The 19,739-nt window shown below is 36.6% G+C and overlaps 1 protein-coding gene across 11 annotated transcripts in view; it reads left to right on the forward strand.

Moving 5' to 3' along the window:
• The window catches only part of PPHLN1 (periphilin 1), a 140,199-nt gene extending 123,442 nt beyond the window's left edge, over positions 1–16,757 (forward strand). For all 11 annotated transcript variants that reach the window (XM_013997950.2, XM_013997947.2, XM_013997948.2 and 8 more), the window contains one exon: positions 14,393–16,757. In XM_013997950.2, the coding sequence (XP_013853404.1) occupies positions 14,393–14,587 (195 nt within the window). In that variant the 3' untranslated portion in view covers positions 14,588–16,757. The remainder of the gene's footprint in view (positions 1–14,392) is intronic.

The following is a 19,739-nucleotide window of genomic DNA, read 5'->3' on the forward strand; positions in this document are numbered from 1 at the left end:
ACATGGAACACACTGAACCCTCAGCGAGCCAACCCCCATTTTGATACTTAGGCTTTTTATTGACATAGGACACTGAAAAATATGTATAAGGAAAGAAATGGTTTAATGCATTTTTCCAGGATGTGTTTATATGAAAAATTTCTGTGTTGTATCTACGCGAGCACGTGATAATCTTGAGCCAAGGTTAAAGGGGAAATCACAGCCTAATGTTTCTTTTGGCTCTTGTAGTAAGGTGACCACCCTTTGGCCTTTATTTTATCTGAAGCAATTCCATTTTCAGTGCTGCTAATCTAAACAAAGGTTTCATTTCCAGTGTTCCCCATTATTCTTACCTAAAATATACTAGTCACTCCAATCTTAGTGATTTTGCCAGGCAAAAAAGTTATTAATTGAAAGTATAGATTTTTAAACTAATAACTCAAATTTTTTAAAAAAGCATTTTAATAAGAATATAGCATATTGAAAATATATATGGTAAGATTCATTTAGACCTTTAGGATTCCGGTAGAATTCAGTTATTGTACTTTCATTTTTGCCCTCATAATTTCAAATAAATAGAAATATTTAGTGGTACTCTGTAGTACCAGTTTTCCCCAAATTATCTGTAAACATTAGAAAAAAATTTCATTTGACTAGATTCCTGTCTCAAATCCTTGGCTGTAGCTAAATTCCATCTTCAAAAGGGCTTTTGGAGGACCAGATTTACATCTTTTTTACAAATTTAATAACATCATTCTTAGTGATTAACAGTTGGTCATTATCTTGAGCGTAAGATGGAAGTAGCAGTATAATCGGTTGATGTAATGATATGACTCTACCATGTGTCTGTTCATTTGTGTGCACAATATTGTTAAAAATGTGTCTCTGATTCTTGGAAGGTACTTCAGTATCATTAGTAGTTTTATTTATAATGTCAAGTAAACACATCAAGACTAATTTTAAATCATATACCACATGGACTAGAATATATCTGTAGAGAAGCCTTGAAAATATGTATTTCCATTGATATGTAATGGGATTTATGGATTTTTCTCACTGTGCATAATATACCTTCAGAGGGAAGAGTAAAATAATGAATTGTTTTAAATATTCATTAATTTTAACCTACTTTTAATATACTTGATACTACAGTTCTTATTTTTAAAATGAAGCCGTGCTATTTGTGTTAGTTATGAATAATTCCTTTCTTCTGGAAAGAAAAAAACACACATCTCAGATATATGCAGAGTGATATTTTATGTTATCTAATTGAAAAGCTTCTCTCTGATAGAAGTATAATTAAGTAGACTGATATATTCTGTTTCTTAAATTTGCATATGATGAGTTGAAAGCAAATACATAGCTTTATTTTTTTCAGTAATAGTAACAAAAGCTGTGTTTTCACTGGAAACTGCGAAGATTGGCAGTTGCTTAGCTTTCACCAAGGAAAACTGTAGCGTGTCTTTAATTTTGTTGGGTAAAGCCTGATGTAGCACCTTTGATGATTTTGCAATCAATCGGACTGAAGAGAAAATCTATCTCTGCCATCACCTTGGTGCTCCTGCCAGTATGAAAGTGCTGCTGCTGAGCAGATACGCTGCAGTGCATGGGTCTGTGCTGTTCCCAGAAGGCCAGGTAACATCTGTAGCAGGCTATCTGCCAGGTATCTGGAGGAAGTTCCTTTTGATTACAAGTTGTAAAACCTACTCAGACAACCTTTAGCAAGTAAGGGGAAAATATTGAAAGCTCATGCAGATCTCTCATGAAACACAGGACAGAAACCAGGTTCCGAGCCTGAAACTGGAAGTCCATAAGGCAGTTTCTGAATGTCTTCCTTAATTTCCCTTCTTTCTCCCCTTGCCTCCCTGCCCACCTGCTGTCCACTTTTCCTTTATTCCTTGGCAATGTAAGGTCATAAACCCGACTCATAATTTAGTAAGCCCTGGGGTTTGTCTTTATCACCAAAATCCTTTAAATTCTGTATATATATTTCAATTGGAATGTAATATAAATTTAGCTGCTGGAGGCTTCTCTCAGGATGGGAGGTGAGGATGGGGAAGGGATATCTAAGCAGAAATTGCCAAAGCTGCCTATGTTCTGGAGGTATAATCAGTCCTGACCGCCTGTAGTATTTCTTACCCCTTCACTGGCACCTTTTGGTTCATTGACCAAAACCCTTACTCCCATTGCCGTCACTAAAAAGAGACAATGATACGCATTTTAAGTCTCCCAAAACTGTTTCATTAGCATGGATTTCTTTATCTTGAGCTTAAAATTCACAATACTGTAAGAAAGTGAAAGTTTTTCTAAACGGCAATGCATACAAAATATTTAATCTAATGTCACAGAAAACTGAGGAAAAGTATTACAGCAGCACATGTGTGCTAAAACCATGACTTGGTTTTTCAGTTTGAGACATGGAGAAATTTCACAGTAGGTAAAGTAATTTCCTGTAAAATCAACTTTACAATACAGAATTTTAATGTTAAAGGAAATAGAATGATCAAGTGAATGTACCTGGTTCACGAATCACCTGGCAAAAAAGCTAAAGAACTTACTTTCCCTGTAGAATTGGTTGAGAATGACCCACTTCAGCCATAAAATGCTCTTTTAACCAACCATGGTATAAGTAGTTGACAGAACAGTAGTGCTCTTTCCCAGCATGGGGGAGATGGCTGATCTGACTTGTTTATCTTTCATAAATTTATCTTAGTGGCATCCCTGAAACTGTGTGGAGAAATAGCACAAGTTTCAGATTTCATGAGAGCAGTGACATAAAGTATTAGACGTGAAGCACACATACAGAAATAAGGTCTCATTGTCTCAAGATAATTAGGAATCATGATCAGATGACCTGCCTTCCAGGCCCCTCCAAGCCACTTTCTTTGCACCATTCTTCAAAACCAAGCAAATTAATTTATTCTTGCCAAGGATTTAGTCTTAGACTGGCTTTATTATTTCTGTTTTGGTTTAAATAATTCTTGTGGCTTATAGCAGCAGTATTTTAAGGGGTAAATTAGAAACCTAGGCTGTGAATGTTAGTCATTTTTCTTGCAACTAAACTCCTTTAATCTCTCTGCTTCAATAATTTTATAAAATGAGGATAGTTGTGTGTATAAAATTATGTAAAAAGCCTATGTGAAAATGTTGTTAGTGACTTAATGTTTGTAATATGCAATAATTTCTAAATGTCATTATCTTTAAACAAAAAAATCCTTTAGATTTGTAACCCACAGCCATTTCTAGTCATTAAAAACTTTTGCCTAAAATTCCTCCCCGTATTCACTTAAAAGTCTTCCTGTGTAGTGAGCCCTTCCTGACGACTCGCTGATTGGTCTCAGTAGCTGTTCGTACTTTTTAAAAGGTTCTGAGCCATTCTTCTGTATCTTCACAGTGAAAGCAACCTTACTTGTGGATGCTCGCCAAGTGGATTCTCACCAAGGTCCTTTGTGAGAGATGAGCCAGTAGGAAGAGGCGGGGTGGATGGGTCACGAAGTAGCTAAGCTGCTCTCTGCTGGTCACTCCTGACAGTTTCTCTTGTCAGAGGGTTGCTGGGTAGATGGCGGTTGCTCCTCTTAGACCTCTCAAACCAGTGTAAGATTTTTCACTCATGGAACAGGATGTTGCTAATATTTACTTCCAGCCTCATTCAAATCTAAGATGTGACCTTTTGTGAGGCAGGAGTGTGTGCTTTTTTGATTGATAATGTTAAGTCATTTGAGGACTAGATCAACCTCATGAACAATTTAAAATCTGTTAATTTCTAAAAAGGATTTATTCAGAACTAATCTTAAGACATTTTCTTTGGGTAACTAACTTAAACTGTAAGTTAGGTTTTGCTTTTGGTTGTATACTCATTAGCTTTATTAATTTTCAACCAATATGATAATTTATTTTATAATGAATAGCTATATGTAAAAAATCAGTTCAATATATACATGAGAAATTTAACCTTGTAACTTGTATTTTTTATTCAAAAGAAGTTCTAAGTGACAAAATATCTTTTAAATAGCTAACTTGCCATTTTAATCTGTGATCTGTTTCATTGTGATGAATGAACATTAACTTGAGAAGGTGTCTAAATTGAGCATACCCCTTTTTGCTTTTTTTTTTTTTTTTTTTTTTTTGTCTTTTTGTCTTTTTGTCTTTTCTAGGGCCACTCCCGTGGCATAGGGAGGTTCCCAGGCTAGGGGTTGAATCGGAGCTGGAGCTGCCAGCCTACGCCAGAGCCACAGCAACATAGGATCCGAGCCACGTCTGTGACCTCACCGGCAACACCAGATTGTTAACCCACTGAGCAAGGCCAGGGATCAAACCCGCAACCTCCTGGTTCCTAGTCGGATTCGTTAACCACTGTGCCACGATGGGAACTCCCTTTTCTGCCATTATTAAGTAATTTTTATAGTTTTCAGAATGAAAATATTAAGTTTTGGTATTTTTTATACATTAACTTGAGAAAGTATCTCTAATTGAGCATACCCCTTTCTGCCATTATTAAATAATTTTTATAGTTCTCGGAATAAAAATATTAAAAAATTTTGTCATTTTGCAAAATCCTTAACTATTTTCTCAGAAACTTAGAGTTTTTAAGCCTATTTTATAATGTATTTAATTGCCTTTTATCTTATTTTCATTATAACTTTTTGTTTTGATTTGGCCTTTTTATATGTTTTGAATCTTGGAATTTATTTTCTCAAACCAGTAACTGACATTGGGCACCAAATTACTTTTCCTGGCCTACTGAATCATATTTAAAAGGCAGATATTGAGTAATGAATACATTCATTTTCCTCTAAACAGCAGTCTTCAGTAGTTTATTTGTTGTCTGTTGAGTAAGAAAACACATGTCTACAGTATAAGTTATTTTTAGTTCAAGGAGGAGTTAAGCCCTAAGGCCAACTGTAAGTTATTTAAACTCTAACCTGTTCGTATCTAGCTCCATTTTGATTCCAGTCTATCCATTAGCTATCTTTTCCAAACTTCCCCTGGATTCCAGATTTCATTCTTCTTTAAGCATACTGTGCTTTTTTTTGTTTGCAATCTTCCAGGGTGCCTGGAATAGCCAACATTCTTAAGTGCTTTTAATCCTACCCTACCCTGCCCATTGTAGTCTTTTCTTTGGAATTATCATAATGTTTTGCATTTATCTTATGTTTTTTACTGTATAGGCCTACTTGGTTTTATTGTGCTTCACTTTATTGGGCCTCACAGATATTGCATTTTTTACAAATTGAAGGTTTGTGGCAATCTGCATCTAGCAAGTCTACCAATGCCATTTTTCCAACAGCACTTGCTTGCATTTTGTCTCTGTGTCACATTTTACTAATTGTTATATATTTCAAACATTTTTGTTATTATTACACTTGTTATGGTGATCTTTGATATCACCGTGGCAAAAAGATTACATCTTAATGAAAGCTCAGATGAGGGTTAGCATTTTTTTCAGAAATAATTTGTGTGTAGAGCAAAATAATATGTGTGTGTGTGTATATGTACACATACAAATATAATATATATATATATTTCTTTTCCTGCCTCAAGTTTATTTGTACAAATAACACAGGAGGACATCCGTCCCATGCAGGCAGCAGCCCAGGGGTCACACCACTCCTTCTGTCCTCACATTCACAGATAAAGCCCTTTACTATGGAACCTTTGTGGAGGCCTGGGCACCTTTGGGAGCCTGAGCCAGAGCTGGAGTTAGCCTTGGTCTGAGCCTCAGCCTGGGACTTTGGCTGTCACAGTCTGAGACCCTTGGTAATGCAGGTACTGGCACATTTCCTGAGCTTGGGTGAGCAATGTGGGCAAGTTGAGCTTCCGGCTGCCACCCTTTCGGGTCTTGGGCTTGACTTCCTAGGGCTTTATAAGAGCCTTGATAGCCTTAGCATGTGCACTCATGACCTTGGCATTGTTGGCCTGCATCTTCTTAAGGCCCCTCTTGTTGTGCTTCTTGGCAAAACACATGTTCCTCAGGAACTTGGGGTCTATCTAAGAGAGACATATCATTGTGATAGGGTTTTTTGATGCTGTTTCTGTGCCATTTTCAGGGTTGCTTGTGTGTGGCATGGTTCTTGGACTTGGCCATGTCTGCATTGGGGCCTGAAGATCTCAAAGTCCCTGGGATTGGAAGAGCGGTATATATATATTCTTTTTCAGATTATTTTCTATTATAAGTTATTAAAAGATACTGGGGATCCCTGTGCTATAAGTAGGTCCTTGTTGTTTACTGTTATATTATAGTAGTGTGTATATGTTAATCCCAAACTCCTGATTCTAACCCCCCCCAACTATTCCCTTTCGTAATCATAAGTTTTTCTCTCTGTGAGTCCATTTGGTTTTGTAAATAAGTTCATTTGTATCATGTTTTAGATTCCACATTTATAAGTGATATCATATGATAGTTATCTTTGTCTGACCTCAGTTAATGTGATAATTTCCAGGTCCATCCATGTTGCTGCAAATGACATTGTTCCATTCTTCATGGCTGAGTAATATTCCAGCATATGTGTGTGCATCTTTATCCATTTATCTGTTGGATGGACACTTAAGTTGTTTCCATGTCTTGCCTATTATACATAGTGCTTCTGTGAACACTGGGGTGCATGTATCTTTTCAAATTAGAGATTTCATCTTTTCCAGATACATCCCCACAAGCGGGATTGCTGAATCATATGGTAGCTCTAATTTTAGTTTTTAAAAGAACCTCCATAGTGTTTTCTGGAGTGGCTACACCAGTTTACCTTCCCAGCAAAAGTATAGGAAGGTTCTCTTTTCTCCACGCCCTCTCTAGCATTTATTAATTATTATTTATAGACCTTTGATGATGGCCATTCTGACCAGTGTGATACATAGTTGTAGTTTTGATTTACATTTCTCTATTTGGGTCTTCTGTCTGTTTTTTTTGATTGGGTTTTTTTTTTTTTTTTTTGATATTAAGTTGTATGAGCTGTTTGTATATTTTGGAAATTAATCCCTTGTCAGTCTCATCATTTTCTCCTAGTCTGTAGGTTGTCTGACATAACTTTAATATGCCAAAAAAAATTATGTGATATATGCTTTGTTATGGTGGTCTGAAACTGAACCTACAGTATCTCTCAAGTATGCCTGTATTTTGCCTTGCGTTTTGGTTATCTTAAATGTATCATTCTTCTTACTAGAATCTCATTTCCTTGGGCAGGGTGTAGTATATTACTAATAAATTCCAGTGCCTGGCAGTTGTCTGACAGCCATGTTATCTGTCATTCAAATTTATATCTGCATTTATAGTCGTTAATATCTATAACTCTCAGCCCACATTGAGAAGATGCAAAGTTCATTACCCAGAGTCCAAGCAAAACAGGGATCCATCTTCATTTGTAAGCTGAGATGACCAGACCCATATACTAGTCACTGGGCCTTATTTTGCTTTAGATCTCTCTTTCCCTTTAGTATTTTATTATAAAAATGTTTGAACATTAGGAATTATACAGTGCACACCCATATACTGATCACCTAGATTCTCTAACATTTTGTTGTTATTTGCTTTGACATATCTATCCATTTTTGTATTCATTAATTCATCTTTTTTTGTGTGTCTTTTTAGGGCCACACCCACGGCTTATAGAAGTTCCCAGGCTAGGGGTCAAATCAGAACTGTAGCCGCTGGCCTACACTACAGCCACAGCAACCCCAGATCCAAGCCGCATCTACTACCTACACCACACCTCACGGCAATGCCAGATCCTTGACCCACTGAGCGAGGCCAGGGATCTAACCTGTGTTTGTTTCCGCTGAGCCATGACAGGAACTCCTCATCTTATTTCTTGATACATGTCAAAGTATATTGCAAATATCAGTAAACCTCACTTCTAAATACTTTAGCTTGTATGATGTTAGAGTTTAATATTTGTTGCCCCCACCATTTGTAAAGAAGTAAAATATTACAGATACAGATAAAGCCCTTCTCAGCTCCCTGCTGGCTCCCTCCCTTCTCAGAGTTGTCATTGTAGTTTTAGTATGTATGTATGTATCCCTGAATTAAATAACTTTTAAACATATATAAATGGTATCTTTAATTTCCTTTGCAACTTTTTTTTACTAAGTATTAATTTGAGATTTGTCTAGTTCCTGTATTTAACCTCAGTGGGACCTGGTTTTGGCATCAGTGAAAGATTTTGTAGACTCTTTGGAATTATTTTATTTATTTTTGTCTATTAAGTATATTTAATTGAAAGAACCAATAATCTGAAAAGGGTGAAACGGAAGTCATTTAAATATTAATCTTTGACTGAATCCTGTGAATTTATAAATTGGTCTGTATTTATAGATGAGAATTTTACAAACATTGATTGCTAAGATTTTTTTTTAGCATTTACCATTTTATCATTAATTGTGGACTTTTTTATGTGGCCGTGATAATTATACCCATGTATTTAATGTAGGTGGTTGAGATCTAATCCATGTGCGCATAATGCATTTCTTAGCAACCATCAGTGTTCTTTTTAGGAGCTGTGTTTTTAAGAGCCAGTGGGGCTGCAGCTTTGAGGAGGACATTTCAAAGCTTTTTTTTTTTTTCTTTTAATATAGCGCAAGGAGCAATGTAATTACAGTAGTTTTGGCACTTTCTGCATTATTACAGACCCAAATTAAAGGGTTTAAATTTGTCTCCAGTATTTAACATCAGTATGCTGTCACCGTTTTCCTGACCTCATCAACACGTTTGACATTATGAATGTTCCCTTGTATATTAAGCCTCAATTGGAGTTACTTTTTTTAACTTACATTTTTATATGTATTTATCAAAAGGTTGTAGAATATTTCACAGGTATTAATTGTATTTCACAATACTCCTTTAAAGTGGCAAGCTTTCATTTCTACTTTAATGGTAAAATAGTTACAAATATATATTAATTAATTTACCAGGTCATCACTTGTGACTTTACCTCTTTTTCACTCCTCAATCTTCAGTGATAACACTGCTTAGTAGAATTTTCTGAGATGATAGAAATGTTTTATATTTGCACTGTCCAGTGTGGAAGCCACTAAAGTGCAACTGAGGAACTGAAATTTTGATTTAATTAATAAAAATTTGAATTTAAATAGTCACATGTGGCTACTGGCTACTGTATTGAGTAGCACCAGTCTATAATTACCATCCCTATAAACTACTGTTACAGTTAACCAGTTACTCCCTTATTTCCAAATCGGATCAGTGCGTTGTATTTGTCAGCTTCTTTTATTTTTCAGGCATTTGATTGACTGTGTCCTTATTTTCAAACTTCGCTTCACTCTCTCCTGGTTCTTAGACTTCCTTATTGTCTCTTCTAGGCTGATATTGATGTTTTTAGATATCCGCTTTTGGCTGTCTTTTGTTCTTACGTTACAATTGTGTCAGAGCTGACTTCAGCTATTCATTCAACATTTACTTGGTATCTACTTTACCAGATAACTGGAGCTAGAAAGAACTTATCCCCTCCTTCAAGGAACTTCTCCCAATGGCCTCAGTTGGCATTAGTGCTAAAGATGTCAAGATCTCTCTCGCTCCCTCTTCCTCTGTTTCTTTCTCCTGAAGTCTGGACTCAGTACTCCTTTTTTACAGGTGCCTCGATTACATATTAGTTACTAAACTTATCTCCCATTCCTAATACCCTCGCCTTGCATTAAATTAAAAACCTTCCACCCATTATTCTTTACATTATCATGTCTATGTTGCTTCTTAATTACTCTAAATTAAGCCTCTAATCTCATTTTAAACACATTACATCACATTTATTATTCCAGCTCTCAGGACCCTATAGCATTGATTCCTAGCCATTCTCTCCTTGATACTTAAAAAGGACCAACTTCCTGCTTGTAGCTTTTTACCCATTCGCTAATTTTTAATTTATGAGTTGAAACAAAGTTCTTCATATCTACTTTGAGCTATGCCAAGCCAATTGAATTTCCCCCAAATGGCATTTCTTTTCTCAATTTCATTAATTTCTACTCTAACTTTTAATCTTTTCTCCTGCTTTCTTTGCATTTAATTAGCTCTTTTTCTAGGATTCTAGGTATTTATTTATTTTATATCTTATTTTCTAACATATTCATTTAATGCTATAAATTTCTCTCTAAGCACTACTTTTGCTGCATCTCACAAATTTTGATAAGTTGTATTTTCATTTAGTTCAAAATATTTTAAAATTTCTGTTGAGACTTTCTTGATCTCTGTGTTATTTAGAAGTATGTTGTTTAACCTCCAAATATTCTGGGGTTTTTCTAGCTATCTTTCTTTTTGGTTTCTAATTTAATTCCATTGTAGTCTGAGATATTCTTTGTATGATTTCTGTTGTCATAAATTTGCTTAGGTATGTTTTGTGGCCTAGAATGTGTTCTATCTTGGTGCATGCTCCATGTGAGCCTGAAGAATGTGTAAAGCCTAAAAGGTTTTCACCAGTTCCAATTCAAGCTGTCTGCAAGGGCTGTACTTACTCTGGGGGCTCTAAGGAGCCTTTGCCCATTTCTAGAGGCTGCCTGTATTCCTTGGCTGGTAGCTCCTTACTCCATCTTTAAAAGTCATCAATCAGCCTCTGTTTCTGTGTGTGATATGGATACAGTCTACCAAAACTCTTAACATGTTTTGGTAGATTTATACTAAATTTTTTTTGGTGCTCTGCCGTGTTTTTAATTTCAAATTGCAGTTGTTAGTTTCTAATATATAGGGAAGCAATTGACTTTTGTATTAACCTTTTATTCACCTAATATAATCCAGGATAATCTCCCCGTCTCAAAATCCTTAAGATAAACATATCTGCAAAGTCTCTTGTACCATGTAAGGTAACATACTCCCAGTTTCTAGGATTTAGGACATGGACCTCTTGGGTGTGGGGGTGAAGGACATTATTCAGCCCACCACAGTCAGGATTTGAACGCAACAGGCCTGCTCTTGGAGCCACATCTCTGCTCTTTCTGGCTTCCCTATCACCTTCCACATCTAAATATCTCCTTTATGCTGTGTTTTAATTGTCTCTGTTTACCTTTCTCACTAGGATGTGACTTTCCTGAGATAGGACTCATAGCATTGGAAATGAGTTCAGATAAAAGAAATTATATGAAATGTTGAGACATCAACAATAGAGAAAATAATTGTTTTTATTTGATTGCTCAGTCCTTTAAGCCTGTATGCATGTCTCACTTTTGTAGTTATTCATTTGCTTCCAAGTATTAATTATAAATGAAATATTGAGAGAAGTATATGCCTATGTACCTCAATTTAAGTAGCCTGCTGTGGCTAGTGGCTACTGTATTAGGTAGCACATCTGGGTAATCGCTATCATTCCACCAGACTGCTCTTACAGAACTGTAATGTACATGTTAAAGATGGTTTGTCTGAAAATGAAAATCCTAATAACTCATTTTGCCTTAATTTTTGGTTTTTCTTTTTGTGGGAACAGAGGTAAGGACAGAAATGATACCTATTTTAGAGGAGTTGTATGTCATTAGAAGCATTTTAGATAGAAAGGACTTGCCAGTGAGGAGGTTGTTTTGCCAGATATTCTTCTTTCAGTCACTAGGCAGCATAATTAATAGTTAAAAAACAAACAAACAAACACAGACAGCTTGCTAGTTTATCATATCCCTTTATTCCCAGAAGTACTTGGTGAGAGTGTAACTGTTAACAAGGTCTACTATAATAAAGGACTGTGTGGAAACCACATTTGGATAGGATTTTCATTATGTTAGTAAATTTAACTATGTTTCTATGCAGTGTATGTGACCTCCACCCAAACTTTAACCTGTTTCCCTTTTTGCTGAGGTCCAATCAAGGGAAAAAGCAACAAGAAAAAAATCTTCCTGTGTGGCCTGTAGATATCAGGTCTGAAGAATATTAATGCATTTCCAGCTTGGGACCATAAGCAAACAAACTCTTCCACAGATAACTACACCCTTCCTGTTTGGGATTGAGTTTACTGTGAAACACGTTTCGGAAATAATGTTTCTGACCGTTGTGAGTTTTATTTATAAAATGTTGGAGGGTGAGGTTCTTCCTTTAACAAAAAATTAATGATTTCCTGTCTAATGCCCAACCAGTGCACTATGAGCAGTCTTTTTAGAAAATTCGCCCCGTAGTAGATAATTATGTTGCTTTGGGCAGTTCTGGTTGTTTTTGTTGGGTAATGTATAAAAATTTGTTATTTTAATGAATAATTCAAAAATTTCTTACAATGAAAAAATAAAACACAACCTTTAAATGCTTATATTATCTTGTCTCCAGAGTGACAGGTAGTTTACAGTTTAAATAAGTGTATGAACACATTTTAATATGGTTTTACTTTTGATATGCAAATCTGTAGCACATTTCTCTTCTGTAAATATGCTAAGGGAAGAGAAACAGTTTAGGTAAGACAGCAGATTTACATTAAAGAATGTGCAGGTTAATTCACAGTGTAACCTTATCCTCGTCTAGTACATCTGCTCTAAAGAAGCCTATAAAATTTAGGCCACCCACCGTGTGGTCTGCTGAGGCCTGTGGTTGATGTTAGAATGCTGTTATTATGTGGGTTGACTGGTTTGGTGAGGAATTTACCTCCACTAAGACTGTGAAACATCATGGTTGTGACTTTCCCCACGGGGACGGCGTGGGCTTGACTCAGGTACACTGAGTTTGTTAGACAAGTTCCTGTGCTCTGTTGCCTTGACATCCTATGTAATATCACGTGGATGAGATACTGTTTCCTAAGTTGGTTTATTAGAGTAGTTAGTAATATCAAGTTGGGGTCATGTAAACCTAAAAGACAAATTGGAATAAATGTTTGGCTTAAATAGTTGAATGAAACTTCAGGGGTATTAAGGGTAAATTTCATAACTTTAGAAAACGTGTGTGTATTAGTGCTGAGATGGCAGAAAGCAGCTGAGAATTTTATATACTTTAATTTCTGGGTCATTGAAGAACTTGTTTTAATTTCTTTGGGGCTTGTGAATGGTTTTCAAGAGCAAGGAATTGAATTTAGTATAACAATCTAATACTGAGAGTCAAAAATAAATATTCTTCTTTAAATAGCTGTTTTAAGGGATTAAAAAAAAAATCACAGACATTTAAAAAATACAGCAGCAACTACCACAACTAGTAGTGATCATTTGAGGAATAAAAACTATCATAAGTGAAGCAGAGTCTCGAATCACTTCTTTCTAAAGTTTTTAAACGTAAACAAAATCCTTTTTCAGAGAATAAACATGTTATGTTGATAGGTTTTGTAAATTTAGAAAAATTAAAGTTAATATAACAGTTTTTTAAAATCACATTTGTATTTTACTTAATTTTCATGGGGGCCTAACTAATTTTCTTTACATACAAGAATTACAGAGTATGAAAAATAGCATAGAAGTCTAAAATGCATTTTGTGAGTACAAACAAAGGAAAATGACAGTGTGGAGAAAATGTAGCAATTTTTGGACAGGAAATACCTGATTGTCACTAATAAAAATTATATGCATATAGAAGTAAAATATTTACATTGAGGTAAAAAATATATAGATACACATGTATATATGTGTGTGTGTCTCTATATATACATATATGTATACATACATGCATGCATGAATATATGTGGATATAACATACTGTTTTGATCTTAACCCTGCCTTGGGTGGTTTTAATTATGGTTCAATATTTATAATTCAAAAGCTTTTTTCAAATAGATACTTTCAGCCTTCTTATAGTTGTTTGTTGTATACTAAACAGAATTTTGAATTTGTCATCTAGGTCATGATTCAAACAAATAATCTCAAGTTAGGGGCTCACAAACTTATTTCTTCCAAAGAAGTAAATGCATAAAGCAATCAGCAGGCCTTACCTGGTTGGCATTTGTTCTCATTTCTTCTCAACTCTAGTCTGAGGTCCTGTTAGTAAACTGCCTTATGCTTGACAAATGCCATGACTAACTTCTTTAGACAGTGATATGGTATTTTCTGCTCATTCAGCTTTCAGCAAATCTCAAAGACAGAGTTCAGTGGCCTTTGGCAGTTGTGTGTACTCAGAGTCAAGAGAGGTTCATTGTATTGTAGTGTCGCCTTTTAAAATTTTTTATTTTATTTATTTATTTTTGTGTGTGTGTGTGCTTTTTAGGGCCACGCCCATGGCATATGGAGGTTCCCAGGTTAGGGGTAAAATCAGAGTACAGCTGCTGGCCTACACCACAGCCACAGCAACATCAGATCTGAGCCGCGTCTGTGACTTACACCACAGCTCACAGCTCACAGCAACGCTGGATCCTTAACCCACTGAGCAAGTCCAGGGATCAAACCTGCAACCTCATGGTTCCTAGTCGGATTCTTTTCCACTGTGCCACGATGGGAACTCCTCCCTTTTAGATTTTAACATTAATTCTGCCAACTGAATCAGCTCAAAGTTTGGCTCACTATTCTTAGCTAACCACGATGTATTTCATCTTTCTAGGTTTACCGACAAGACTGTGAAACTTTTGGGATGGTTGTGAAAATGCTGATTGAAAAAGATCCTTCATTAGAAAAGTCTATACAGTTTGCATTGAGACAGAATTTACATGAAATAGGTGAGCGATGTGTTGAAGAACTCAAGCATTTTATTGCAGAATATGACACCTCTAGTCAAGATTTTGGAGAGCCTTTTTAAAAGATTACTTGCTCAGGCAAAAAAAAATGTTTCTAGATTTTTTCCTGGATTGTATAAATCCTTAATATATGGAATTTTTGTGATGAAGAGAAATACTTTATGATAGTTGACCATATTTCCAATATCAAATAAACATCTAAAATAGTCTAAGATATTTTAATTAGAATTTTTTTTTTTTTTTTATCTACATGTAGAGCCTCCTAACCCCTACTTAACTTTTTTTTTCCATCCTAAAATGTTGGGTCAATTAATTTTTCAAGCTTTCTTGAAAAAGCAGTCCTGGAGAGCAGTTTTCTTTGCTTACTCATATCCTGTAGTCTTCCACGGTATGTGATCATATGTTTGGTTATACTAGTGTAATTTATAGGTTAGAGATCATTCCACTTAAACATTTATAGTCTTTTTGCATTTCATAATCAATGATACCATATGAAAATGTTAGAATTCTGAGTTGTGGTTTTATTGACTTGTTGCTTGCTTATCTTAGGCTTTGTAGCTTCTAAGGTGTTTAAGTATATTATCCAAATAAAATATCTTATAGAATATTTGCTTTGAGAATAATTCTCATTGTAATAAAATAGAGCACTTAAGTCTCTAAAAGACACCTCATAATAAAATCCTGTTTTCCAAGTAAATGAACTCAATGTCTTCTATTAAAATAATCCTGAAACTCCTGACTCCCCTAGTCTCGCTGATGTGTGAGTCTAATCATATAGAAGACTAAGAGAAGGGGCAGTTTGAGCTGTTCAATGAGGACTGTTTTAAAGTTGAGATTTCTTTAAAACTTTCTAACCAGAAGAGAAAAATTTAGAATATGAGGCTGTAATGGAGTTTCATTTTTCCATAGGCCCATATTCTCCAACTCAAGAAAGAATGTGATTGATAACAAATCCATCATTAAAGCATTTACAGATGATCCCTTTGTTAACCTCTGTTTGTAGTCTTAACACACACACTCTTTGTTCTGCTGCCCTTTTTAGGGATTCAGAGCCCTCTCAAAGTGTTCTTGAAAGAAACAGCAGAGTAAGCCTAGGACAGCCACCCTTCACCAAGCAGCCCATGTAAACGCTCCTTCATGAGCGAGCCATCCAAGTCATGGCTTAGTTAAGAATCTAACTGGGACGTATAGGATATTCCACTCATTTCCTGATCCCTTCCAGCTGCCCAATGGCATTTAGCCAACATATGTACCTTTGTGCCTGGGTTAGGAACCCTTTAAAGATCATGTTTGTTATTACCACCCAGTTTCATTATCCTCCCATCCTCTTTCCATTTCCACTCTCTTCTCACTTGAATTCTGGCATTATTTTTAGTGGCCTCTGTTGATTAAAGAGCAGATAAAAAGTATATTAAAAGTGGAAAGAGCAGTATAAATAATTTTAGTGGATCCTATAAAGGGTGCCTCAAAATATATATTATGCCATTCCACAAATTTAAAAACTAATTGAAGGCAACAGTTATTTTCTTAAGTTTCCTATATGAGACCACCTTAAATTTAGATATTGTACATATGCCAAAACTAAACTCTATATATCATCTTTGGTATGCTTCCCCATTATTAACAGTGGTTTTATTGTTATCCACTAGAAAGACTAAGAAAGTACTGATCTTATTTCCTCCCTGCACCCAGGTTTTTCTTCTTAAATATTCTAATTCCAGGATTCATTTCCTCAAGTCAGGATGTCACAAGATTAAAAATAAAACTTGAGACTCAACTGCCTTGAGGCAAAGGAGTTGTTCACTTTGTTGAAATTCATTAAATTGAAAAGTTTTATTCACAGACGCATTTAAATATAGGTTCAGCAGATAATTTCTTTCCCTTTTCCCCAAATTATATTCAACATTTAGAACTGTTTATAGCTTGCCATCAACATTATTCTGGTAGGCTTGGCAGTGTTAAATCTGTCCGTTTTATTTTTAAAGCTTAAAATTTTTAAAGTCTAATTTTAGGATAGATGAATTCAAATATGTACGAGTATGTATGTTGCAAAATGGTCTTGATTAAAAATATTTGTGAATTATCCATTGTTTTTGAGTATGCCCCAATTGATGTGATGAAATTTTCATTGTCTTACCATAAAGCCTTGATGATCAACAGGGGGAAAGCAAATATTGTGAAGCCTTTTTGTGAATTTTAAAAGTGCAAAATAAAGCAACCAGATTTAAATAATTAAATTGTCCTTTTTTTTCTTTTTCTTTCTTTCTTTTTATCTCTCTCCCTTTCTTTCTTTCTTTCTTCCTTCCTTCTTTCCTTCCTTCCTTCCTTCCTTCCTTCCTTCTTCCTTTCTTTCTTTCTTTCTCTCTTTCTTTCTCTCTTTCTTTCTTTCTTTCTTTCTTTCTTTCTTTCAACAGGCTTAGAGTGTTTTGCTGAAATGTAGACTTTTATTGCTCTCTGCTGCAAGATTGCTCCTCAGTATTCAGTTCACCTACTCAGCAGCAGGCTGGAGGAAGTTTGAGAATTGAGAACTATAAACTTTGGTGGCTTGGGGAGTCTCCATATCTGAGAAAGTACTTAAATGAGATAATTGAGTATACAGTAGTGCTCAATAATTGTGTAATTATGAATCTAAGTTTCAGAGAATTATAGGATTAAAATCATAACATCCTCATAGTAATTTCTGGAGGACAGGACAGAAGTTGTCATCATGACCCCAGTTCCTAGAAGAATTTGGAACATTGTAGGTCCTCATATTTTTTGATGCTTCATGTAAGACATGACATTCGATATCTGGATCTTGAGGGAATAGGACTTATTCAAGGAGGGATGGAGCAGTATTACAGCTTCATGCTGGGGAAGACAATAGGAGACGAATGTAGGAAAGGGTAGATTGAGAGCAGGCTATGAAGAACTGTGAATCCTTTCTCTCCTCTCTCCTTCTAAATAATTACGTTTGTATTTATTCTTGCCAAAACTAATGATTTCTCACATCCCTCAGCCACTTCCCAGCCCTGAGCAAGTTCATAGACTTGGAACCTCATGAAGGAAGGAGAGTTCCCTTTCTTAGGACTCTGCTACACTGCCAAGATACTGTATGGTGGTTTCAACTTCATTTCACTTTCCTCCAAGGGATCCTAAACTCCAAGGGAAGCTCTGACAGTTCTTTGGCAACAACTTTGGAGATGGGGATCTGGTCATCCTGAAATACTCATGGTGGACAATATTCGGTGTTCTGGGCAGCCAGCCACACAGTGGCATGACATCTCTAACACTGCTCAGGCTGGCACCTGGAGCTCCAGTGAGTAATGGCCACACACTGCTTGTCAGACCAAGGTTTGTGGGTGGGCATGGCACATTTTCCACCTCCTTCCTGTCCGTTCTCTTGAGAGCACTGATGTTACTCAATGCAGTGAAAAAGAGAAAGTGGCAGGGCAGGGTTGGCTAGTAACTCAGGTAGTTAGCAGAATCCATTCTCCCCTTTATTCATGGTAATGAAATTGAAATTGAGTCACATGGACTGCCCAGTTAGGACTATATTTGTCCCCCTTGTCACAGGTATGATTAAGTGACTAAGCTTTCTGTGGAAGTACTGTACCTCTGGGCTAAGACCCTTAGGACAGGATATGTACCTCCTCCTTCATGCTCTTTTATCCCTTCCCCTAAAGTAGTAGAAATAACAACTCAGCCTTGATTAGTTGCAGAGCCACAAGCTGGGAGGTGCCTGGATCCCTGTGTGACCACATGGATGGAGTACTGAACTGCAATATGAAAGAGGAACCAATGTGTGTATTGTTCAAGTTGCATTATTGGATTCTGGTTAGCAGCTCACTTTTTGCTTGAATTAATACAAATGATATTTGAGGATTAGCTTCACTGAAGTTGGTCTTCAGCAGGCTGCACCAGCCCTGCATTTCCATTGTAGCAATTGATCTTGGAGAAATGGGGACCGATTATATAAAAGGCTTTGCCAGTCTACTGAGTTTACTTCAAGTTGCATTTAAAATGTCACTTGAGGAGTTCCCGTCGTGGTGCAGTGGTTAACGAATCCGACTAGGAACGATGAGGTTGTGGGTTCGATCCCTGCCCTTGCTCAGTGGGTTAACGATCTGGCGTTGCCGTGAGCTGTGGCGTGGGTTGCAGACGCGGCTCAGATCCCGCATTGCTGTGGCTCCGGCGTAGCTACAGCTCCAATTAGACCCCTAGCCTGGGAACCTCTATATGCAGCGGGAGCGGCCCAAGAAATGGCAAAAAGACCAAAAAAAAAAAAAAAGTCACTTGAGGGAGTTGTGGCCACAGTGTCACTGTTGTGGCTCAGTGGTAAAGAACGAGACGAGTACCCATGAGGATGCGGGTTTGATCCCTGGCCTCACTCAGTAGGTTAAGGATCCAGTATTGCCATGAGCTGTGGTGTAGGTCGCATTTGCAGCTCGAATCTGGCAGTGCCGTGGCTATGGTGTAGGCCAGCAGCTGCAACTCCAGTTGGACCCCTAGCCTAGAAACTCCCAAATGTCATGGGTGTGGTCTTAAAAAGAAAAAAAAAATTAAAAAAAAAAGTCATGATGACAAATACTGATAAAGCTGCATGCACATCTGCATAGAAGTAGAGACAACCTGGTTTTTATAGCATGTTGTTTTTGAGCTCTGTTCCCATAGGTGAATGGTGTTCTAATGTTACACCATTATCACTGAAATTGTTTAGGGTTTTGGGGGGGGTTGTTTTTTAATTTATTTTTTATTGAGGTAACATTTGTTCATATATTTCATATGTAAAACCTTATGTTTCTGCTTCTGTATACATTACAATATGCTTACCACCAAAAATTTAGAGTCTATCAGTCACCATACAGTTGATCCCATTATCCATTTCACCCTCTCCCGCAGCCACACCTCTGGCAACCACGGCTCTATTCTGTATTCACATGTTTGTTTTTGCTTGGTTTGCTCATTTGTTTTTTGGTTTTTTTTTTTTTTTTTTTTTTTTTTTTGTCTTTTTGCCATTTCTTTGAGCCGCTCCTGCGGCATATGGAGGTTCCCAGGCTAGGGGTCGAATCAGAGCTGTAGCCACCTGCCTACACCAGAGCCACAGCAACGGGGGATCCGAGCCGCGTCTGCGACCTACACCACAGCTCACAGCAACGCCAGATCGTTAACCCACTGAGCAAGGGCAGGGACCGAACCCGCAACCTCATGGTTCCTAGTCAGATTCGTTAACCA

Source organism: Sus scrofa, chromosome 5, assembly GCF_000003025.6.
Source record: "Sus scrofa isolate TJ Tabasco breed Duroc chromosome 5, Sscrofa11.1, whole genome shotgun sequence".
Taxonomy (NCBI): Eukaryota; Metazoa; Chordata; class Mammalia; order Artiodactyla; family Suidae; genus Sus; species Sus scrofa.